A 25,313-nucleotide genomic window follows, 5' to 3' on the forward strand; every position below is an offset into this window, starting at 1 on the left:
GGAACCCTGGAGTTCCTGGGCCCCTTTCTCAGCATACCTATGGGATAGTGCCAATTGTATGGCTCTTTTAAGGTCCAAGCTAGATTCTGCCAGCAGTTTCCTTTGGGTTGCGACATTATTTATCCCACATACTAGTCAGTTTCATGGCATCTCTGGAAGGGATGGTCCATATTCATAGTGTTCTGCCAGTTTCCAGTCATTACAGGAATTCTCGTAGAATCATAGAATTTACAGTGCAGAAGGAGGCCATTTGGCCCATCAAGTCTGCACTGGCCCTTATAAAGAGCCCCCTACTGAAGCCCATGTATCTCCCCTATGCCCGTAACCCAGTAACCCCCACTTCAGATGTTTTGGACACTAAGGGCAATTTAGCTTGGCCAATCCACCTAACCTGCACATCTTTGGACTGTGGGAGGAAACCGGAGTACCCGGAGGAAACCCACGCACACACGTGGAGAACGTGCAGACTCTGCACAGACAGTGACCCAGCCGGGAATCGAACCTGAGACCCTGGAGCTGCGAAGCAACTGTGCTTACCACTGTGCTACCGTGCTGCCCTAAATTCTGTTACTGATTTTCCAGGGATTCTTCAGCCATGTTGAATCGATAATGTTGTGAATCACAGATGGTTTAGGGTCATAGTGGTTTGCTACTAGGTCTATCAGTTCATTAAAGGACTTTGATTCCAGGGCTGCCGGGTCGATAAGTCGTTTAATGATGCCGAACGTTGGGGCTCCGCAAGTGGTCAGGAGAATCACGTCTTCTGTCAGCCTTCGCCTTCTGTGCCATTGCCCAAAAGAAATATTGCATTCTTTTGACATAATGGTGCCAATCTTCCACCCGGGATTCTCCGTCCCGCCAGCTCCGTTTTCTGGCATGGCGCGCCCTCGCCAGCAGTGGGATTCTCTGTTCATGCAGCAGGTCAATGGGGCCTCCCGTTGTGGGCCACCCCACGCTGTGGGAAAACACGTGGGCGTGGGTGTGTTGCCGGCAGGCGGAGTATCCCACCGACAGAGAATCTTGCAGCATCTGTCTATAGTTTGCCAAACAGCAGCATTTTGGGATTTTCTCCATCTTTTCCTACCTGAATCAACTTATGCCAAGGCTGTCCAGAATCTTGGGCTAAATTCTCCGCAATCGGCGCGATGTCCGCCGACCGGCGCCAAAAACGGCGCGAATCAGTCCGGCATTGCGCCGCCCCAAAGGTGCGGAATCCCCCGCATCTTAAGCGGCCGAGCCCTAACCTTGAGGGGCTAGGCCCGCGCCGGACTGATTTCCGCCCCGCCAGCTGGCGGGAAAGGCCTTTGGTGCCCGGCCAGCTGGCGCGGAAATGATATTGGCAGGCGGCGCATGCGCGGGAGCGTCAGCGGCCGCTCACGGCATCCCCGCGCATGCGCAGTGGAGGGGGGTCTCTTCCGCCTCCGCCATGGTGGAGACGGTGGCGAAGGTGAAAGGAAAAGAGTGCCCCCACGGCACAGGCCCGCCCGCGGATCGGTGGGCCCCGATCGTGAGCCAGGCCACCGTGGGGGCACCCCCCCAGGGCCAGATCGCCCCGCGCCCCCCCCAGGACCCCGGAGCCCGCCCGCGCCACCTTGTCCCACCGGTATTCGGGCCGGAGAATCGCCGGGGGGGGGCCGCCAACCGGCGCGGCACGATTCCCGCCCCCGCCGAATATCTGTTGCCGGCGAATTCGGCAACCGGCGGGGGTGGGATTCACGCCAGCCCCCGGCGATTCTCCGACCCGACTGGGGGTCGGAGAATCCCGCCTCATGTTCTTGCTCTCGCGCTTGTGTAATAATCCAACAGATACGACCCTGAAGGTTAACTTTGTTTCTATATAACTCAAACGTCGAGCCACTACTGTGGTATACAACAGTAAAGCCCCAGTCTGGGGTTTATAGAACTGCTGGTTCAGGTTCGTACGGCGTGTAAAGGGCCGAGTTAACGACCCCCAGTTGGGTGGGCCTCTGCCCGTTACCTGGAAAATCTGTACTCCACGAGCCCCAAGGGGAAATCTATTCTTCATCCCCCATGGTCCAATTCATCCCCCATGGTCCACCTGGGGTTATCAAAGGGGCAAGGGTGGTCCAGTCCGAGGCCCTGCCTGCTGCAACGTAAAATCGCATCATGGTCAGAGCAGGTGGGAGGAGGGGGAGGGGGAGGGGTGGAGGAGCAGAAAAGTCTGGGGCGGGATTCTCTGTCGACCGACGGCAGGATTGGAGAGTGCATCGGATCCGATGCTGAAATCGCGGTGGGCGCCCATTTCACAAATCTGGCAAATCCGGCACCATTTCTCATTGGAATCGATTGTGTTCCACATGGCGCCGGTTCTAGCCCCTCAACAGTCGCTGAATCAGTCCGGGTGCGGCACCTGTTTTACTGTCGTGGAAGTCCACGAATCCTGCTCCGGCGTCAACACTTAGCCTCAGGACTGGAGAATCCTGCCGCTGGCCTCTGAATTTCACACCTTAAAAATGTGATCAGTTGAAAAACAGAGCTGATTTCATTTTCATTTACTGTAGCAGTTTGCCATTCGCTGTGACCTCTGCATACAATTACAAAAACGCTCTTCTCACAATGGGGTTTGTGCATTTTACTGCAGTACTTTACCATGGTATTCTGAATACAAATACAATTACATTGCATCCAAATTATGTCAGTGACTATCAGATGTTGGGTTTATTTTGATCAGTTTTCTCCAGAACGGATTTGTGAGAAAGAATACTTTTAATGTTGGATTTTAAAAGCAGGTTATATTAGGCGAAGTATAGAAATAGACAAGTTCTAGGTGGCTAAATATTAATAGCATCAGCTCAGGTAGCATTCTCGCCTCTGAGTCAAGTTTAACTCCCGGACTTAAACACATACATCAAGGTTGATCTCCGTCTTTCAAATTGACATAAAGTATCCCATGATGCTGTTTCGAGCAGCAGACCCCCGGTGTCCTGGCTGATATTTAGTCATCAACCAACATCACAGAAACAGATTATCTGGCCATTATCAGACTGCTATTTGTTGGAGCTTGCCATGTTCAGATTATTTGCTGCGTTTGCTACATTACACAAATGACTCCATTTCAAAAGTACGACATTACTGTAAAACCCCATAAGATGTCCTTCGGTCATGAATGATGCTATATAAATGTAGGCCTTTCATAATAAGCAGCGCTTTGATGTAATTTCCTCATAGGCTCTAAACAATAAGACATTCACTTTTTTTTCTCAATAGTCAAATATTGCCTCACATCTATTCAGGGAATACACAAGTCATGAGTACACAAGTTACACTAAATAGCAATGCAGATTAATAAAACCCATAACAAGGAAACAAAGCAGTGGGATTCCGAGAAACAGGATAAGCAGTCAGCCATACAGGTCCTTAAGATTGCTCTGCAATTCAGCTGATCTTCGACCTCTCATCTGCTTTGCTGCCTGATCCCCCAAATCTTTTAATTATCTTATATTCCAAAAATCTAACAACCTCAACCATGAATACACTCGACGTCGGAGCTTCCCGCAGTTTCTGGGATGGAGGATTCCAAAGGTTTGCAACCTTCTGAGCGAAGAAATTTCTCCTCACTTCAGTCCTAAATGACCAGTCCCTTACCTTGAAAGTAGAAATCCTCGTTCTAAGCTTTCTCACTGGGGCAAATAGCCTCCCAGCCTCGAATGCTGTCAACCTCTCTCAGAATTTTCAATGTTTCAATGAGATCAGCTCTCATCCGTTAAAACTCCAAAGTGTATGGGATGGATTTGCAGGCCCCCAAGAACTCAGGAATGGAGATGGGAGTGGGGCCCGAAAATACGGGTGCTGGCAGATGTGTCAATTTCGAGATGCTGCTCCTGGCGCCACCAATATTCACCAGGGTGGCACAGGCTCTCCTTCCGACTGAGGCCAATCAAGTTAGTTAAAAAACTCACTAAGCATTTGTTAGAGGGGGTTGGTTGATTATTTAAAGGGTGCATGGGTTTCGGGAGTTGTCAATTGCTGATCAGATGAAGGAGGGCAGGTACAATTTGGGGAACTGGTCAAGGCTGCTGCAGGGCATCACCCATCCACACAAAAGAGGTTTTGGAATTTGGTAAGGATGTGCCCTTGGTACTCTGAACATGAACCAAGAGTGTGCACTCAGTGTTCAGTCATCAAACGTAGCTGTCACCCCATCCCAGCAACCCCGCACCCCCTCATCCTTCTCCCCCCCCCCCCCCCCCCCCCCCACGAGCCCACCCCCACATCTGGCGCCACAGGCCAGATCTGTTCTAACAGCAGGAGCAACGCCAGAGAAACCCCAGCTGTATTCTTCCCAGTGATTAATTGGTTAAGGAGCTCGGAAGCTGGGATTAAAGTGAGAAGATTCCCCTACTCCCAGCCCCCATGTGTCCTCCTCACAGATTACCTGCCTATTCAGAAAACTTGGATACATACATCACATGGGCAGCACGGTAGCACAGTGGCTTCACAGCTGCAGGGTCCCAGGTTCGATTTCCTGCTGGGTCACTGTCTGTGCGGAGTCTGCATGTTCTCCCCTTGTCTGCGTGGATTTCCTGCAGATGCTCCGGTTTCCTCCCACATTCCAAAGACGTGCAGGTTAGGTGGATTGGCCATGCTAAATTGCCCTGAGTGACAAAATGGGTAGGCAGGGTTACTAGGTTACGGGGATAGGGTGGAAGTGAGATCTTAAGGGGTCAGTGCAGACTCGATGGGTCGAATAGCCTCCTTCTGCACTGTATGTTCTGTGTTCTATTTGGTCCCGTCATTGATATTGAATGTAAACAACTAAGTCCCCAGCACTGATGCTTGTGTCACTCCACCAGTAATAGCCTGCCAACCTGGAGATGACCAGTTTATGTCAACTCTGTTTCTGACCCTTGAACAAACATCTACCATGCTAATATATTATCTCAACCATGTGAGTCCTTATCTTGTGCAACAACTTTCACATGGCATCTTATTGAATGATTTCTGAAAATCCAAATGTACTATAGCTACAGGTTCCCTGTTATCTGTCGTGTTAGTTACTTCCTTGCTCTGAATTAGAAAGCAGATAAGTTAAATTAGGCTTATGTAGAACCTTGGTTAGACAGCATATACTATAAACTGTCTGGTCTTCATATTGTGAAAGAACACAGAAGAACTGGAAAGAACAATACAGCACAGGAACAGGCCCTTCGGCTCTCCAAGCCTGTGCCGGTCATGATACCACCCTTGGCCAAAACCCTCAGCACTTCCTAGTGCCGTATCCCTCTGTCTACCCATCCTGTCCATGTATTTGCTGAGTTGGTTTTTGAATGCCGTTAATGTATCTGCTTCCACAACCTCCCCTGGCAACGCGTTCCAGGCACTCACCACCCTCTGTGTAAAACACCTTCCTTGCACATCTTCCTTCAGTTTGCCCCACGGACCTTTAACCTATGCCCCCTAGTGACTGAGCCTGGGAAAGAATGCCTGCCCATCCACTTCATCCATGCCCCTCATAATCTTGTAGACCTCTATCAGGTCACCCCTCAACCTCCATCGTTCTAATGAAAACAGTCCAAGTATATTCAGCCTCTCCGCATAGCTAACACCCTCCAGACCAGGCAACATCCTGGTAAACATCCTCTGCACCCTATCAAAAGCCTCCCCATCCAGCTGGTAGTGAGGCGACCAGAATTGTGTGCAATATTCCAAGTGCGGCCTTACCAAGGTTCTATACAACTGTAGCAGTTTTTATACTCAATGCCCCATCCAATGAAGGCAAGCATTCCATATGCTTTCTTGATTACCTTGTCCACTTGTTTTGCCACTTTCAAAGGTCTGTAGACCTGTACGCCCAGATCTCTCTGACTTTCTATATTCCTAAGCGTTTTGCCATTTACTGTATATTTTCCCCTCTATGTTAGACCTATCAAAATGCATTGCCTCACATTTGTCCCGAAGATACATCAAAGAGTTACTAGAATTACAGCAGAGACGTCATATCTCTCTTGAAGACTGAACAAGCTGAGGCTCTTTTCATCAGAATCAGAGAATCAGAGAAGGATCATAGAATCCTTACAGTGCAGAAGGAGGCCATTTGGCCCATTCAGTCTGCCCTGACCCTTCAAAAGAACACCCTACTAGTCCCAATCTTCATCCTATATCTGTCGACACACAGGGGCAATTTAGAATGGCCAATCCACGTAACCTGCACACCTAGGACTGTGGGAGGAAACCGGAGTACCCGGAGGAAACTCACGCAGAAAAGAGGAGAAAGCGCAAACTCCGCACAGGCAGTCACCCAAGGTAAGAATTGAACCTGGGTACCTGGTGTTATGAGGCAGCAGTGCTAACCACTGTCCCACCATGCCACCCCTGGAAAGGAGAAGACTAAGAAGTGGCCCGATAGAGCTCAGTAAGATTATGAAAATGCACAATATGGTAGATGTAGATGGCAAAGGGCAGAATTGTCATGGTCCGAATTGGTACAAAACAGAGGCAGGAGCATGAAAAGAATTGGCACGTTCAGAGGCCGTAGGCTGGATTCTCCATTCCTGAGACTAAGTGTTGATGCCGGGGCAGGATTCGTGGACATTTACGACAGCAAAACTGGTGCCGACCCTGGACCGATTCAGCGACTGCGGAAGGGTTAGCACCGGCACCACATGGAACACAACCATTTCCAATGAAGAACGGTGCGTGATTTGCTGGGTCCGCGATTGGCACTCGGGAGGCTGACAAACTGTAGCCGCATTATAAACATTACAATCCCCACACACACTTATTCCAACCACAAGAAGGCACTGGTTGTGCTGGAGCGCGCCCATACAGCTGATGGGTCAGCTGGGGCCAGAGGTTCACAGTGGGCTGCCAGCAGTGTGCACAGCTGCATGGCTGCCTATCCAGGGGCTGGTTTAGCACGGGGCTTTGAAAGCAGACCAAGGCAGGCCAGCAGCACGGTTCAATTCCCGTACCAGCCTCCCGAACAGGCGCCAGAATGTGGCGACTAGGGGCTTTTCACAGTAACTTCATTTGACGCCTACTTGTGACAATAAGCGATTTTCATTTCATTTCATTTCCGGCTGCGGCAATGGTGCTCTGTGCCTGTCCAACCCAATCCCACAACCCAGCCCCTGGCTACCCTCCGCTACTCCCACCAGCCCTGGCAAAACCCCCCCGACCAGTGGCACAACTTTCAGCTAACAATGGTGATGTTGCACACTTTCCGTACCCCTCTCTCCCTCAGCAGCCATGACACCGGTTTCACGATTTTTAAAAGTACAAGTGAACCGTGCCGTCAGAAACTCGGCCCAACAGAGGCGGAGAATCGCGGAGAATACCGGGTCAAGCCCGCTAATGATATGCAAACGGTGTTCACTGTACATGCGTTCCAGACCGCATTAACGCCACTGTCAAGTGACGGAGAATTGCGGTTTGGCATCAAATCGATGCGCACCACAATTTTGGCATCTGAATCTCTTCCCCGCCCAATTGCGTTTCCTGATTTCGGCATCAGCCAATGGAGAATCCTGCCCCCATCTCCTTTTCCAACCTTGACTAAATTCACAAGCACAGTGGAGGGAGGAGATTGTCGAAAATACCTGCTACTCCAAAGGAGATACTTAACAATATTGAAGTCATTGAGAGCCTGCCACAGGTAAAACTTTTAATTTTCAAGGAGGTGGCCGGACTTTAGCAGCTTCTGGGTTTTGCATCAGCTGTATTGAGACATGAATCATCAAATGGTGGCTGCAAGAATTTAAAAGGTAAGTATAATTGCTTTTCACCTTTACAGTTCATCATGAAATGTTGTAGCATGAATTGTATCTGTATTCATTGAGGTGAGTCATGACAGTGGCTCTGATTGGAAGATGTAACTACCTGTTAAATAATGTGTTTGCCAGATTGTTAATTCTGTAACTAGCATTGTTGCTCGTTTCTTTTTTTACTTGGTCTTTTCTGTGGCTCTGTTCCAATTAGGGCAATCAGTGAATTTGCCTTTCTTTCTATGTTATCTATGTCCGAATGCTGAGAGTTTCAGGTATCCCACCACAAGGTTCAACCGGCTATTGATCAAAGAGCCAAACACCAGTTAATTAGTTCAAGGTCAAGGGTACTTTATTTACACACACAATCAGTCATGCGACATAAACACTACTAGTTAACTACACCTATCAGCTAAGACAACCTGTACTTAACTTTGGGCACCCGGCTTAGATCAGAAAACAGTGGCCGCTGTTCAATTCTGGATCTCTCGGGTTGGAAGGAGTAACTGCTGCTCAGCTGGGCTCATCCGTCTGGTAGCGGGCGTTAAACTTGGACTCGCTTCTGGTGTTGCTATGATTGGCGATGACCGTGACCGGGGTACCAAGGCCAAAAGAGAGCGAACATATGGCGAATTCTTCTTTTTATACTAGGGGCGTTTTCGCGCTCTTTTGGGCGGTCCTTTCATTTGGGCCTTACTAATTGCGTGATCCCTGATCACTCTGTTCGATTCCTTAACCAATACGTGGGCGGGGATCTGGATGGCTGGGCGTGTCCCAAGCGGTCACTGACCCCGTTGTTTGCATTTCCCTTGAACAGGGAGTGGCGCCGAAATGTCTGGGACTGTCCCGGTTGCTTGAGTATCAGTCCTTTGTTTTGGGGAACATGGGCCATCACATGCTAATCGGCCTGATTAACATGCTAATGGGACGGAGTTTCGATACCGTCTGGACTTTTGCTGACAAATATGCATTTCAGGCTCTGAGCCTGCCATTTTACCCACCAGTCTTTGCGAGTTCCTCTGCACTTAGTTGGAAGTGGCCATCCACGATGGCTACAGCATGCTGTAAGTAAAATATATACATTGTCAATATGAAAAAATCTTCAAAATCTTTAAAAAAGTTTATGAAATGGATAAAATAGTGGAGTGCACTTTACTGTATGAAAAGTGTAGCCTAGTTTGGGAACAATCTTGAATTGTTTAAGTTTTGCCCATTGCTTTTATGTATTCAGTCTTGACATCTGTTAAGATAGCAGTTCGAAAGTCAAATTGTTTACTCGTGGAGAGTTATGGGCTCTTGGCTGCAATTCAGCTGTTTATTCATTTTACAAGTGGTTGACTTTATTTACACAGCTGGTTTGAAGAGTCAGTTTGTTTACTTGAGGAGAGTTATGAGCTATTGAATAGCTTTCAACTGTCATAATAGAGCTGTGAGTTTAGTTCATAAAGTGGATAATAGGCGAGGGGGTGGGGTAGGGTGAACAAGGTTTTTAAAGTGGACAGAAGGTTCACCTGTAAATGGATGAGCTGCTGATTGCATCGATAGAAATGGGCCAAGTTTTTTTGGGAATGGAGATGGGCCTTTTTGCCTGGCTGCTCAGATGGCACAGCTGTTTCCAGGGCATTTAGGGCCTTGATGTCTGGAAAATCCTGTCTGCTGGCAGTCTCAAGACAGAGGCAGAAATGGGATGGTAGGATTAGTCCTGTTTCCTGATTTCTGCCTCCAATATTAAAATCCACCTGCAAATGTTTTACTTGTGGGAGAGACCAGAACAAGGGGCCATAGAGATAAAATAGTCAGTAATTAATCCACCAGGGAATTCAGGAGAAATCGCTGTACCCATAAATTTTTTAGAATGCGTAACTTGCAAGGAGTATTTGAGGAGAATAGTATGGATGCACTCAAGGAGTACGTAGCTAAGCATGAAGCAAAAAGAAAAAGTTTATGTTGAGGGGGTTAAATGAAGGGCATGGGACGAGGTGCGTGTAGAACATAAGCACTTGCATGAACCTGTTGGACCAAATAATCTGTTTCTGTGCTGTAAGGATATTTTGTATTCAACTGGAAAGTCTTTGACCCTGAATCTGCAGTGAACAGCAAGAGACAAAACTGAAAGACAAGCATAGGCATTCTTTGTTTGCAACAAAATGTGAGGACAGGTTAGACAGGTGAACCAAACAAATCTGATAAAGGTCTTGCTCTGTTTGTTCACTCATTGTAAAATAAAGTATCGTACCAATTCATATCAATATTCAATTGAGTGTTTGATAGATTTCTTGCAGAGAGATTGAAGAAGCACATCTTAGCAGAATGCAAGTATCTTCTCTCAGTCACAATGGGGTATTTTTGCTTTATCCCCATGTTATATTTCTTTGTTGCCACAAAGACAAAAGGTATGGAGGTGCCCACACTATGGATTCTTGTAAAACATGATAAGAAGTTTATTAAGGGTGTTCCTCATACAATTAAGATTGTGATCTGCCCAAAACCCTCTGCTGACATCACGACACATCACGCAATATATAACTAGCAGGAATTTATTCTCTGATACATAAAGCCCCATGTTACACCATCGTGCAGGCAGATATGGAGAAAGTGTGAGTTAACACCCATAGAAGTAAGCTGCTCAGACTGCTAATGGGAGTGACTGGTAGCCCTGAATCTGAGGAGGTATGTAAGCTAGATTTGAGTATGTTCTCAATATATTCAAAATACGGCAAAAAATGAAAGGAAGCCACCATATCTGAGCAATTCATGAACCACGATTGGTGGGCCTTAGAAATAGGTAAGCTGGAGGAAGCGAAAGGCCTGAATATCATTAACTCATGTGGTGGCAAGGAAACAGGAAGGATAAAATGCAAATCCTTTCGCACCAGTGATTAGAAAAGGGAAAGAACAAAATTAACTCTGAATCAAACTGGCATGAATCACATGAGGAATGTTCACTATAGGCTGTTGGAAATCCATTATATCCTCAAGTGTGCCAGCGATGCTGATGCCTACTGGCATTTCTACCGGAATCAATGATTAATCTTTCAAAAATTAGATTCTACAATCTTGGAAAAAATAAATATAATATTTAACTGCATTTATATTCAGGATGCAATTCAAAGGTCACTTCATATCCAATTTGATGTTGGGACGAAGCCATTAATTCTCACGAGAGGTGTCTCACGGGATTCGTGAAGCTCAAAACACCTCATGAGATTTAACTGAGTTTCGCGAGACATCACGGGCGGGATTCTCCGCTATCGGCGCGATGTCCGCTGACCGGCACCAAAAACGGCGCGAATCAGTCCGGCATCGCGCCGCCCCAAAGGTGCGGAATTCTCCGCATCTTGAGGGGCCGAGCCCTCACCTTGAGGGGCTAGGCCCACGCCGGAGTGATTTCCGCCCCGCAGGCTGGCGGGAAAGGCCTTTGGCGCCCCGCCAGCTGGCACGGAAATGACTTTCCCGTGCGACGCATGCGCGGGAGCGTCAGCGGCCGCGCACGGCATCCCCGCACATGCGCAGTGGAGGAGGTCTCTTCACCCCCCGGGGCCAGATCGCCCCGCGCCCCCCCCAGGACCTCAGAACCCGCCCACGCCGCCTTGTTCCGCCATTCGAAAGGTGGTTCAATCCACGCCGGCTGGCGTGGGTTGACAGCGGCGGAACTTCAGCCCATCGCGGACCGGAGAATTGCCGGGGGTGGACCCACCGACCGGCGCGATATCCGGCGCGGCGCGATTCCCGCCCCCGCCGAATCTCCGGTGGCGGAGAATTCGGGACACGGCAGGGGGCGGGATTCACGCCGGCCCCCCGTGATTCTCCGACCCGGTGGGTGGTCGGAGAATCGCGCCCCACGATCTGGATCTCGCTCTCGCTGGGGAAGATCCAGATATGCATATTTAAATGAGCCGTTGCTCACCAGATTCTCTGGCTGCAAGACCATGCCAGAGAGCTGTTTAGTATTGGTCTTCACAAATGTGAACCAATCGTAACGGCACCTGGGTGGGGTCTCCCAGGCAATTGAGACCCCCTGATAGTCAGGCATTGGGCAGGGTGGTATCCTGACACTCCCGTTGGCACCTGGATATCTTGGCATTGCCAGCCTGGCACTTTGGCACTGCCACCTGGCACCCATGCAGTTCTGAGGTGCCCAGGTGCCAGGTTGCCCGTGCCAGGGGTTGGGTCAAGGGGTGCCTTGACCATAAGTGTTGGGAAGTGGGGGGGCTTGAGGACTCCGGAACAGGTAAGTTGGGTGAAGTGGGGTCACTGAGGGGAGAGGGTGGGGTTGAAAGACCCTCCCCAATCTGCGAGTAGTCTTCCTGCACTGGCGAACTGAGCTGAGCTCACAAGTAGAGGAAATTGCGTTAAGTGTAGCCTCGCCGGGGCATTCTTCGCTGAGGCCAAACAAACACGGTAAAGTGCAGTTGGATAGCGGGGACTTTTTCACCGCTGCAGGTGCCGAGAAACTCCCTGCTAAACATGCCCAAAACTGGACAGAAATGCTTTGGTTGAATTGTGCCCTCAATCACTCACTAAATATATTAATTTCTTGATATAGCTCCTTCAACCCGTCTACTGATTCATTTTTAATTGTAGAATCAGTTGTCTACGGTACACAAATAATTTGTGCACACAAGAAAATTGAAACAAAGAATGCTATTTTGTAAGGTTAAGCAACACACAACAACAAACAATGTGGTATCTGTCAACATGACCTCATTGATTTATATCTATTCCTAAGAACTGAATTTGCGGCATCTCTAAGGTATGCCATGTGACTAATAATGTTGCACTATCGGCAGAGGTTTGAGGCATTTTTACTGGAACAGTCAGAACTTTGAACATAACCTTGACTGCTAATACATTAATAGTAAAGGGGAGAGAATAGGCATTAGCCGCAAAACAAAAGGAAAATAAAACACAGAGCAAGTCCTTTTGGTGAAAATTATGAGAAAAATAGAGGAACTACAGGAAATGGCGGAACATTCGGTTCACTAGCACACAATCTTACGAATGATGCGCAGGAGTAGACCACTCAACCCCTCAAGCCTGTTCCGACGTTCAATAAGGTCATGGCTGATGAGTGTGGCCTCAACTTCGACATCCTGCCTACCCCCAATAACCCTTGATTTCCTTGTTAGTCAGGAATACGCCTACCTTTGCCTTATAAATAATCAAGGACCCTGTCCCCATCTCTGGGGAAGAGAGTGCCACAGACACATAACCCCTGAGAGAGATAAAAAATCTCCTCACCTTCATTATAAATGGGTGACCCAATATTTTTAAAATGATGTGAACATACGGGTTAGACACAGGAACAGACCGTTCAGCCCCTTGAGGTTGCCCCAGTTCCATGACATCGGCACAATAGCACAGTGGTTAGCACTGTTGCTTCACAGCGCCAGGGACCCGGGGTTCAATTCCCAGCTTGGATCACTGTCTGTGCGAAGTCTGCAAGTTCTCCCCGTGTGTGCATGGATTTCCTCCGGGCGCTCCCGTTTCCTCCCACAAGTCCTGAAAGACATGCATGCTAAGTGAATTGGGCATTCTGAATTCAGTGTACCCGAACAGGTACCGTAGTGTGGCACCTCGGAGATTTTCACAGTAACTTCATTGCAGTGTTAATGCAAGTCTACTTGTGACATTAATAAAGATTATTATTATTACATCAGATCTACCTGTGAATTTACACAATGAATTCCATTCCGACTGAAAGTGATTTAATTTAGTGATGGTACTTGAAGTGAAATATATTTAGTTACGGTCGTCAAGAAAATCGGCAACTCTAAGGAATTCTGTTCTGTCCAAAGCAACTTATTTTAAGATTCCTCAAAAAGGGTTTATTTTACTTCACCAAATTCATATTTGCACTTAAAACAGAGAAAATGAATTCCAAAATGAGAAAACTATATCAATAGGATCATTTTCAGCATGAAAGAATGTTTTAGTTTATCCAGTTATGAGCTTTACAGCACATAAGGTTTTTGGATAATGCTGAAATACTGCACAATCAATTTAGAAATATTTATCATTCAATAGATTTCATTTGGAATGGAGCACCTGGCAAGAATTGAAAATTCGGTAGTGATGGATTAAAAGTTAAATGTATATTCTTTACTCTCGGCTCCATAATTTGCAGAAAGTGATGAGATTGAGTGAAAAACATTTTCGTTTTCAAATACGGCAATTAATTGATCTCTTTTGCTGCTATAAGAATGGAAAATCTCCTTTCCAAATGAGTTGGATGAACCCCCTGTGACACTTACACATCCACTATTCTATCTTTAATTAGATTGGGCATTGATAATGTTAACCTTTTCCCAGTATAGGTCCGGTCCCTTGTTCATTGATCTTTTTTATATTAGGAATCAGTTATCTGTGCCACACAAATACTTTGTACAAATACGACAAATTAAATCCGAATCAATGCTGCTTTTAATCTCTAATGTTTATATATCTGTGTTTTGTTTCCAATTGATGGCATCTTGATCCAGAAATTGATTTTTTTTAAAAGCAGCATTGCATTCCTTTTCTGTAGCTCGCTGATGGGTAACCGGGGTTAGCGAATGGGCTGCATGAGTGGCCCTCCTTCATCTCAGTGAGCCACAATATTGAAGACCACTAACCATGACCCCACAAATAAAACTGAACACATTTAATACACGCTGAATATTTCATAACAAGTTATAGAAAATGCTTAATCATTCTTATCTGAATAGAACTGCCATCAACTTCAAATGGGAAAAAAGAAAATAAATGTTTACGCTTTGATTGGATGCAGAGGGAGCAGACGGCTCTCACAATCAGTGTGGTGGGCAATCAGCATGCCCCTCACTTCACCCTCGTTTTACGTGTGGATCACTTTCATCATACGGGTAGTAATAAAATTACGCAGATTGCGGTGGATGTAGGGACAGTGAGTAAATTTAAGGAGGAGTTAGACAGATTTTTAATTGATAATGGGTTGAAGGGTTATGGAGAACGGGCAGGATGATGGAGTTAATGCCATGATCGAATGGCGGAGCAGACTCGATGGGTCAAATGGCCTAATTCTGCTCCTATATCTCCTGAAAGTTGGAAACCAATGAAATCTGGGAAACGACTAACAAAATGTCTCACGGGCCACACTCAGGTGGACCCAGGTGGGCCGCGTGTGAACCCTGCACTGCAGGTTGCCCACCACTTCCGCAGCTTGAAGCAGCTCTGCAATCTTAAGTCAAATCTTACAAATTATCCATCAAGTTCAAATGCAAATTAAATTCCAGTGGCAACTTCATTGTTTTAATTCAATTTCTCTCTCTTCAACCTTCGAATTAATTGCAATATTTCTCAAATATGTTTTACTCTTCTGCTCAGAATATTTTGGTTTGCTTGTTTAGAAGGGTGCAACAGCCACAAATTATTCCTCAATGGTGAAATTGGGAAATTGGAAGTCTTGGGAAAGAGGTTAATCAAATTTTCAGTCAATTGTATAAGAAGATAGGGCAGCACGGTGGCGCAGTGGGTTAGCACTATTGTCTCACGGCGCCGAGGTCCCAGGTTCGATCCCGGCTCTGGGTCACTGTCCATGTGCAGTTAGCACATTCTCCCCGTGTTTGCATGGGTTTCGCTCCCACAACCCAAAGATGTGCAAGGTAGGTGGATTGGTCTTGCTAAATTGACCTTTACTTAGAAAAAATGAATTGGGTACTCTAAATTTATTTTTAAAAATAGAGTATAAGAAGATTACTATTTATTTTATTTTCCTCAACGTACTTAGAAATGGAATGGACAACTCAATTTTTGGTCCTGTAATCAAGCTTCTTTGTATAAAGACAACTCCAAAGGCACCACAGACTTTGGCCATTCATCTTAATTCTAAAATAATTGCTTGCTTCCAGACTCAGTAAAATCTATTCCTGACCAAGTTTTCTTTATGTGAGTGACACAAGTTCTTAAACTGAAAAAAGTCTGTACTTCTGTCAAGTGAACAGTATAGGTAAAGATTTGAAAGTTTCATATTTCCAACCATTTTACAATGGCACCTGAAGTCTTCATTTAATTTGGCCTACCTGGCTTCCATCCAGTTATGATACCTTCTCCACTGAGTCTCACCCTACTTCATTTCAATGGTAAATTGGATTTGGACTTTAGATTCAGATTGCAATTATATGATAAAGGCTGTTTCCTATTGCACAAATGGTATGATTGTAGTGCAAGTGAACCCTTACTTTCTCAATAGCAATAAAAAGCTGTTTGGATGGTGACGTACAGCACTGTAAAACACCAAAAATGGCATCCAAACTGAATTGAACGTGATCCATCCTTGATTTGCACAAACTGCTGCTTTTAGTTCTCTTGTGGTAATCACTTTTTAAAAATTCATCCATGGAATGTGGGCATCGCTGAGTGGGCCAGCATTTATTGATCATCCCTGAGGGCAATTAAGAGTCAACTACATTGCTGTGGACCTGGAGTAATTGATGTGTTGGGTGTTCTGGATCACAATCAGGTCACCAACATTGGAAGTGGTGCAACTCTATTTTATTATAAGGTTAACTATATTAACATACTTGAACTGTGGGTAAATGCAATACCAGCTTTAACTGTTGACCCTTGCCTAGTCCTAACCAGGTGATGCACTCAGCACATGGTGAATATCTGTGTTGCAGGCTGTGAGCTCTGTGCTCAGAGCTGGCTGCTACTAGAATGAGCGCGAACTCTCCTGTCCCCTGTCTTTATAGTGCGTGTGCTCTCACTGGTGATTGCCTGCGGTGTTGTGTATGCTGATTGGTCCCACTGCATGTCCATCAGTGTGTGTGTGTGTGTCTGCATCATAATATACTGGTGTATATTATGACAGTAACATGTAGGCCAGACCTGGTAAGGATGACAGATTTTCTTCCCTAAAAGGACATTAGTGAACCAGATGGGTTTTTACGACAATTGACAATGGTTTCATGGTCACTTTTCAACTTTTGATTCCAGATTTTTATTGAATTAAAATTTCACCAACTGGCGTGGCAAGATACGAACCCAGGTCCCCAGAGCATGACTCTGGGTTTCTGGATTACTAGTCCAGCGACAATACCACTACACCATTGCCTCGCACTGACTGGTGCATTAAACTCATATTAAAAACAGACAAGATGTATGCAGCACTATTAAAAGTAACCATAGAGGCTCTGTCCAATTTTGCTTAAAGCATTAACAGTAAAGCATTTGGAGTGTAGTGGTAAAGCTCTGAGACGCAGTCTAATGCTATAGGACTATGGATCCAAATCCCACCATGGCAGCTGGTGGAATTTGATGTCAGTTAATAAATCTGGAATTGAAAGCTAGCCTCAGTAATGCTGACCATGAAACCATCATCAATTGTCATAAAACCCATTTGGTTCACTAATGCCATTTAGGGAAGAAAATCTTCCATCCTTACCAGGTCTGGTCTACATGTGACTCCAGATGCACAGTAATTTGGTTGACTCTTAACTGCCCTCTGAAATGATCTAGCAAGCTACTCAGTTCAAGGGCAATTAGGAATGGACAAGTACTGGCCTTGCCAGCGAGACACACATCCCATGAAAGAAAAAAATGATAGATTTTAATATTAACATTTTTAATATATGATTCAGTGTTTGATTTTCAAGCTTTACATATGGTCAAGGAGGTGAGGCATCTGTTCACTTCATGATATCATGGTTCCACTGCCAATGTTACATGACTCCCTGTGGGCTGATTGCCCATTAGAAAATGGGAAATCTAGCAACAGCTCTTAAAGTGGAGACACTTTTTTGCACGATGGATGGTAGAACTGTCAGCAGCATGAAGGGAGGTCAATTGTGTGTGACGGGTGCCAAAACAAATTGCATCGCAGGAGTCAACGGCTGGTTGACCTTGCAAATGCAACATTGTTCCCGAACCTGAAAGCAGTGTAGGAAGAAGTCTAATATCCTCACTAGAACTGATAAAGTACAACTCTCCTTTTTATCTCTGTCACTCTCTGCACAATCCTGCACCATCATACTTCAGTTTCAGTTTCAGGATCAGCAATCCTTCTGATGTCACATAGCATTACATACAAACAGCGCAGAAACAGACTATTTTCTCCAACTGGTTTATGCCGGTCTTTATGTTCTGAACAAACCTCCTCCCACCCTTCTTTCACTCTCCCTACAGTGTATCCTTCTATTCAACTGCTGAAAATAGTGTAGGACCTTGATGTGCATATTGTTACTCAAGTCTTGCTTGTCACAAGTGGAAACGCTAGGCACCTAAATTGAGACCTGCTGGAAAATTACATTGGGAATCTCTCAAGTGCAAAATCAATGGAAAGAAGCATGAGCTATGTATTAGATACAAGCTGATGTGAATGTGTAAATGAAATGCTGCAGCATCGGCATGGATTTTACACTCTGATTGCTTTGGTCTTCTTGTTATCACTTAGACATCCTTATAGGTTAACTGTATCAGCTGCTGGGGCTAAATGGAGTTTCAACTTTATTTTCCATTATAAATTATGTTTTTATAATTAGAAATCTCTTTAATAGTTATACCATACTTCAGAGTTTTTTTCCCATATGAGTTTGTTTTGTTGTAGTCTTGGGCAACTTTTATGAAACTTTATAGAAGGGATGTGGAAGCGATTTATACATCAAAACATACATAGAAAATAGTAGCAGGAGGAGGCTATTCAGCCCTTTGAGCCCGATCCGCCAATCATTGGGATCATGGCTGATCATCGAGTTTAATACCCTGATCCCGCCTTCTCCACATATCCCTTGATCCCGTTAGCCCCAAGAACTATATTTAATTCCTTCTTGAAATTACACAATGTTTTTGCCTCAATTACTTTCTGTGGTAGTGAATTTCACAGATTCACCACTCTCTGGGTGAAGAAATTTCCCCTCACCTCAGTCCTACAAGGTTTACCCCTCATCCTCAAACTATGACCCCTAGTTTTGGACTCCCTCACCATTGAGAACATTCTTTCTGAATCTACCCAGTCTAATCCTGTTAGGATTGTATACGTTTGTATGAGATCCACTCTCACTCTTTTAAACTCTACTGAATATAAATCTAAACAACTTAGTCTTTCCTCATATGACAGTCCCGCCAGCCTGGTAAACCTTTGCTGCACTCCCTCCATAGCAAGAACATCCTTCCTCAGATAAGAACACCAAAACTGCACACAACACTCCAGGTGTGCCCCATACATTTGTAGCAAAACATCCCTATTCCTATACTCAAATCCTCTCGCTATGAAGGCCAACGTACCATTTGCCTTCTTTACTTCCTGCTGTACCTGTGTGCTTGCTTTCAGTGATTGATGGACAAGGACACCAAGGTCTCGCTGTGTTTCCATCTCCTTCAAATTACACACATTCAAATAATAATCTGCCTTCCTGTTGTTGCTACCAAAGTGCTAACCTCACATTTATCCTCATTATACTGCATCTGCCATGCATGTGCCCACTCACTCAGCCTGTCCAAATCCCTCTAACTCAGCCTGTCCAAATCCCTCTAAAGCATCTCTGCATCCTCCTCACAGCTCACCCTCTCACCCAACTTTATATCATCTGCAAATTTGGAGATACTACTGTGGTGATGTGCATCAATGTAAATGCATGTAGGCTAGCTAGACACTAGATGGAGCACCAGAAACATCACACACACACACACTCAACCAATAGATCAAGTAGATAGGACACGACCACTAGACATTCACGATACACACGGAGGTGACATGACCACAGGGGGGCATTACACCAACCCATATATAAAGGACACCACACACATGATCTGCCACTTTCCAGTGGAGACAGTCAGTGAGTAGTGACACAGGGTTGATTCAATATTACACCCACCACGTGGATTGCAGCAACTGGTTAGTCAGTCTGGGTAGCTATAGTAGGATTAGCAGTAGTGTCGAACCCGAGTAATAGAAGTGTAAATAGTTTAATAAACGTGTTGAAGTTATCTCCAGGTCTGAACCTTCCCTTGTCAAGTGCACCACAAGGAAGCCGCTTATTTTGCACCTAGAACATAACAAATCAACTACTACATCTAGTTCCTGTGTCCAAATCATTAATATACAATGTGAACAGTTTGGGTTCTAGCACAGATATCTGCGGTAGCCCACTAGTCACTGCCTGCCAATCTGAAAAAGACACATTTATTCCAACTTTTGCTTCCTGCCTGCTAGCCAGCTTTCTATCCATCTCAAGACACTACCCGCAATCTCATGCGCCTTAACTTTACATAGTAATCTGCTATGTGAGACCTTGTCAAAAGCCTTCTAAAAGTCTAAATAAACCACATCCAGTGGTTCTCCCTGGTCAACTCTACTAGTTGCATCTTCAAAGAATTCAAGTAGATTTGTCAAGCATGGTTTCCCTTTCATAAATGAAAATGAAATCCATGCTGACTTTGTCTGATTACACCACTGTTTTTCAAATAGTGTGCTGTGAAATCCTTGATATCGGACTCCAGCAACTTCCCTACTACCGACGTTAGGCTCACTGGTCTATAGTTCCATGTTTTCTCTCTCCCTCCCTTTTTGAATACCGGGTTTATATTATCTACCCTCCAATCTGTAGGAACCATTCCAGAGTCCAAAGAATTTTGAAAACGACCGCCAATGAATCTACTATTTCTAGGGCTACTTCCTTCAGTATTCTGGGATGTAGATTATCAGGCCCTGGAGATTTATCCACCTTCAATCCCATGAATTTCCCTAAAACTATTTCTCTACTAATACTAATTTCCTTCAGCTCCACACTAAAACTTGTGTTACTCAGAACTTCCGGTATATTATTCATGCCTTCCTTTGTGAAGACAGAAGCAAAGTACAAATTTAGTTTCTCAGCCATTTCTTTGTTCACAGTTACACATTTCCCCGTTTCTGATGGTAGTAAAACATTAGTTTTTATCAATATTTTTCTCTTTACATACGTATAGAAACTTTTACAGTCAGTTTTAATGGTCCCCACTAGCTTACTTTCATATTGTATTTTCCCCTTCTTAATCAATCTTTTGGTCTGCCTTTGTTGAATTTTAAATTTATACCACTCATGTCTGGTGGCACAGTGTTGGCGCCCCCTACCTCTGGCCCTGAATTTCCGAGTTCAAGTCTAATCCGAGGACTTGTTGGCCATGGAAGGAGTGTTAATAATGTGGTTCAAGGGGCTGATAATTAGCTTGGGAATATCCTCCACCAATGGGAAAAAGTGTGGGTGTGGCGATATGCTTAAAAAACACACACATGCAACAGAAACGCCATATAAAGAAAATCCTATTTTTAAATGATGAAGAATAAAACTTTTTGCTTCTATCTTTAAGGAAACTTATATACCATCTGAATAGTTAATCCTCTCTTGGTAGGCTCTTATCCATGTGGGTAGCTACCCTTTCTCACATATTCTGGCAAATGCTAGACTTGTTTGTGTTGTGGGGTTCTGATTGGTCACCCGCGATAGAAACTTTCCAATTTTAATTTGTATTGGCTCGTACACAAATGGAAATTAAATTTGAGCTCCTTCTTTACATGAAGCTGATCAGTAATACAGGTTTTACACCCAAAGAATAAATCTACCCACTTGCCTGGAGTTGCTTAAATAAAGAGCAAGGGGCAGGCAGTTACTTTTCAGGAACCCAGCAACAGATCCACAGACCCACATTTTTTCTGGACTATAATGCCATCAGTCTCAGAAAGGTTGGTTCATTGATGCTGAAAAGAGCCAGCAGGGAACTGCGCCCCAACCATTGTTGAAATCCTATAATGCAAAATGTTGGCAAATGGCTAAAGTGTTAGCTTCAAAGAAAACACAAATACCATACCACATGCTAAACGGTTTAAAATCTAATATTTAATCATTGACTCACTGCAGTTGTGAACATAATGCTGCTTGTAGGTGAATTTTAATGCTCTTCAAAATGAAGTATCTTAGCACTGTTAGTCAACATCAAACACGCTTGGGCCAAGTATATCAGAGTTGGAAGGATAGTAAAGTTTCCTCATTCTGCCGCTATGAGGTAACTCCTCATAACTTTAAAACAGAACTAATATTTTTCAGCTAAGCTTTTTTTTCTATTTCCCCCACTAACTGTTTTTAAGCACCTCTGCATGAGAATTTCATCCATTTTGATAAGTGTGATACTCTCAGCCCTCTCTATAAAGAGCACCAGATTTCTCAGACTCATTTCAAGCAAGATCTTTATAACCAGCAGACAAATCCTAGCAATCTGAACTGGATTTGATGGAAAGAGTCTGACCCACTGTGCCACACAATACTTCATCCCCTACCACCTCTTTGATATGTATATCTCTTAGGGAAAGCAAGCCAGACCATTGTGTTTTGTTACCTGTGTGGTAGGTAACATGTGCTACTCAAACCTTGGTTAGTGATGAGGTCTTCTGAAACTCGATGAAGAAGACTCAAACTCGTCCAGTCTTAACAAAAGGTTTATTGAGTAACTATAACAATAATTGCATGAGTTCTTTACTTTAACTTTGATACTAGTGATAAGGTTAACAAGACCTAACTACGATAACCTACGTAACTCCATTAGCCATCTGGACTAATCTGCTATTGCCCTGGTCATAGTGCACCCAAGAGAGGCCCAGAGACCCAATGTAGTTGCCTTTTATACCCCTGTTGGTCCGGCCTTTTAGTGATCATGTGGTGCTACTGATTACACATTAACCCCCTGTGTACATGCACATATAGAGATCACTACAGCTCCCTTTTTGTCGTGTTACATATTTTCTGCATGTTGTAAAGAAAATTGAATAAATATAATGGATGCAGTTTGCAAAGGCATTACATAAAATTAATGAGTTAGTCCGTCAAATGTGAATACATTTAGTCTCTAAGGTTTTTTTCGCTTGCATGAAATAGGTAGACAAATTATGTTATGTCCAAGTTGTGATGATCTTGATGATTATACAAAGCCAATTAATATTTATGAGTCCAATCTTAATTTTAAAAAATTGTGAGTCCAAACGTTATGAATTTGTTCGGTTGAGTTGCTTTCGTCTTCTGTTGTTGAAGTGGTGATGTTGATGTCATTATTTGTTTGTGAACGTCGTCAGTGTTCCTGTGTTTAAGTGACCATCAAGTCATCATGAGGTGTTCGAATGTCGAATCACTTTGTTGTCTAATTTAGACTTTTTTTTCTATACTTGTGGTAGCGATTCTGTGTTACACCATTGCCTGACCTGGACCTTTTTCTGTGCTTGCGGTATTGATTCTGTATGTCATCTTTGTCATCTGACTTGGACTTTTTCCTGTGCTTGCGGTATTGATCTAGTGTGTCATCTGCCTTGAAAGCTGGCGTGCTTGCTTGTCTGGAGCTGATGTGAATTTGTGAGATTCTTTGTCATACCTTGGCATATTTATAGTCTTGTCATTGTTTTGCAGTGTGCTGTGACATTGTCCTTCATGTGCAGAGTTGTACCATGTTATACAGGTCGTTGTTTCATTGTTGTTGTTTCTGTTGTTTCTGTGTTTCTTGTTTCCGTTGTCATTCTTGTTGTTGTCATTTTTGTTGTTGTTTTTGTCGTGATTGGTGTTTCTGTTTTTGTTGTTTTCGCTGTTGTTCTTGTTGTTTTTATTGTCATGCTTGTTGTTTCTGTTTTTGTTGTTCTCGTCGTTTTTCTTGTCATGGTGCTTGTTGTTTCTGTTATGCTTCTTGTTGTCTTTGTTGTTCTTGTTGCACTGCATATTGTTCTTGTTGTTGCTGTTGTTGTTCTTGTTTCTGCTTGCGTCTTGCGGTGTTTGTTGTTCTTGTTGCGCTCAATGACTGTTCCGTGTGGATGATTTGAGTAATTGTCACAGTTATTGGTGTCAGTGTCCGTTGTGGTGTCTGTTACATTGAGCGTTTCTTCTTGAGAATTGTAAGAATGATCTGATGTTGCATTAATGTTGGTGACATCAGTCATTTGTGGTGGATTTGATTCCTCTTCTTTGCTTCCTTGGTACTCCTCTTTGAGAGTCATTTCTGGTTCACTTGAATCATCATTGATTTCTTTGTGCTCCTCTTCTGGAGTTATTTCTGGTTCATTTGTATCACCTTTGGTTTCTTGGTGCTCCTCTTCTGGAGTCAAAATCTTCACAATTTCATTCTCTTGTGGGTCGTTGTGCTCCTCTTCTGGGGTCAAAATCTTCAAGATTTCTATTGAAAAAAAGTTTTTGTTCATAAGCAAGGCATTTTTGTATAGCAGTTTCTAGAGTTAGATACCTATCTTGTGAAAATTCTTCCTTCAAATTTTTGTCAGATAGTCCATAAATTAATTGATCCATTATCGTAATGTCTCTGAAATCAGCATAATCACAGCCTTGTGGTATTAACTTGAGATTTGTAATAAAATCAGTGATGGGCCCTCTGTTTCTCTGGCATTTATGACCAGAGTTAAATCTTTCCAGCATCTCACCAGACTGACTCTTACAGTGTTCATCAAATTTTTTGAGTATTACTTCTAATTTGGTGTTGTCTTCTACTTCTAAGTAATTAAAACAATTATAGATTTCTCTAACTCCATGCTCTCCTATTGAGAGTAGTAGTGCTATTTTTGTTGCGTCAGAGACTGTGCTTAAATCATTAGCTGCGATAATTATTTGGAATATCTGTTCAAATCTTTTCCAGTCATAACTTAAATTACCAGTTGTTTCCAGCTGCCCTAGAGGTCCAATGAGTCCCATAGTTAGTCATCGAGGTTCCATTTGCTGCGAAGTCTTCCACAGTCGAATATCCGGTCTGAATTTTCTTCTCTTTTTGTCTCACCTAACCTAACTAGTTCTGTTAAAGCCAACGTGCCTGGTACCATGTTTTGTTACCTGTGTGGTAGGTAACATGTGCTACTCAAACCTTGGTTAGTCATGAGGTCTTCTGAATCTCGATGAAGAAGACTCAAATTCGTCCAGTAGTAACAAAAGGTTTATTGAGTAACTATAACAATAATTGCATGAGTTCTTTACTTTAATTTTGCGACTAGTGATAAGGTTAACAAGATCTAACTACGGTAACTATACGGTAACTCCACTAGCCATCTGAACTAGTCTGCTATTGCCCTGGTCACAGTACACAGTGCACCCAAGAGAGGCCCAGAGACCCAATGTGGTTGCCTTTTATACCCCTGTTGGTCCGGCCCTCTAGTGATCATGTGGTGCTGCTGATTACACATTAAGCCCTTGTGTACATGCACATATAGAGATCACTACACATTGTACTGTTTGATTCAGGTTAGAAGCCTTGTAGTTGAAATTGATGTCTATGCTATCTGATTCACAGAGACTGAAAGAACTGAAGCAGAGGGAGTTTGCCCGGAATGTAGCTTCCAAGTCAAGAAAAGATGAAAAGAAACAGGAAAAAGCTCTCAAACGTTTACATGAGTTAGCTGAACTCAGAAAGCAAGTTGGGTGGTGAGTAAATAAATGATTTAATGCTCAAATGTAAAAACAGCTCATCAAGCACAAATGCAATCAAAGGAAAGTCATGACAAGTTAAAGTGTTTTCTTTGATCTTATTAAAAATTAAATCTTTTGAACTTTAAAAAAATAAATTTAGAGTACCCAATTCATTTTTTCCAATTAAGGGGCAATTTAGCGTGGCCAATCCATCTAA

The 25,313-nt window shown here is 44.1% G+C and overlaps 1 protein-coding gene across 1 annotated transcript in view; it reads left to right on the top strand.

Annotated features, from left to right (window-relative positions):
* Window positions 1–25,313, top strand: part of znf804a (zinc finger protein 804A) — a 524,329-nt gene that overhangs the window by 484,361 nt on the left and 14,655 nt on the right. The window contains exon 3 of the mRNA XM_072477717.1: window positions 24,981–25,111. Coding sequence (XP_072333818.1) covers window positions 24,981–25,111 — 131 coding nt within the window. The remainder of the gene's footprint in view (window positions 1–24,980; window positions 25,112–25,313) is intronic.

The sequence above is a fragment of the Scyliorhinus torazame genome, chromosome 2 (genome assembly GCF_047496885.1).
Source record: "Scyliorhinus torazame isolate Kashiwa2021f chromosome 2, sScyTor2.1, whole genome shotgun sequence".
In the NCBI taxonomy this organism is placed as follows: Eukaryota; Metazoa; Chordata; class Chondrichthyes; order Carcharhiniformes; family Scyliorhinidae; genus Scyliorhinus; species Scyliorhinus torazame.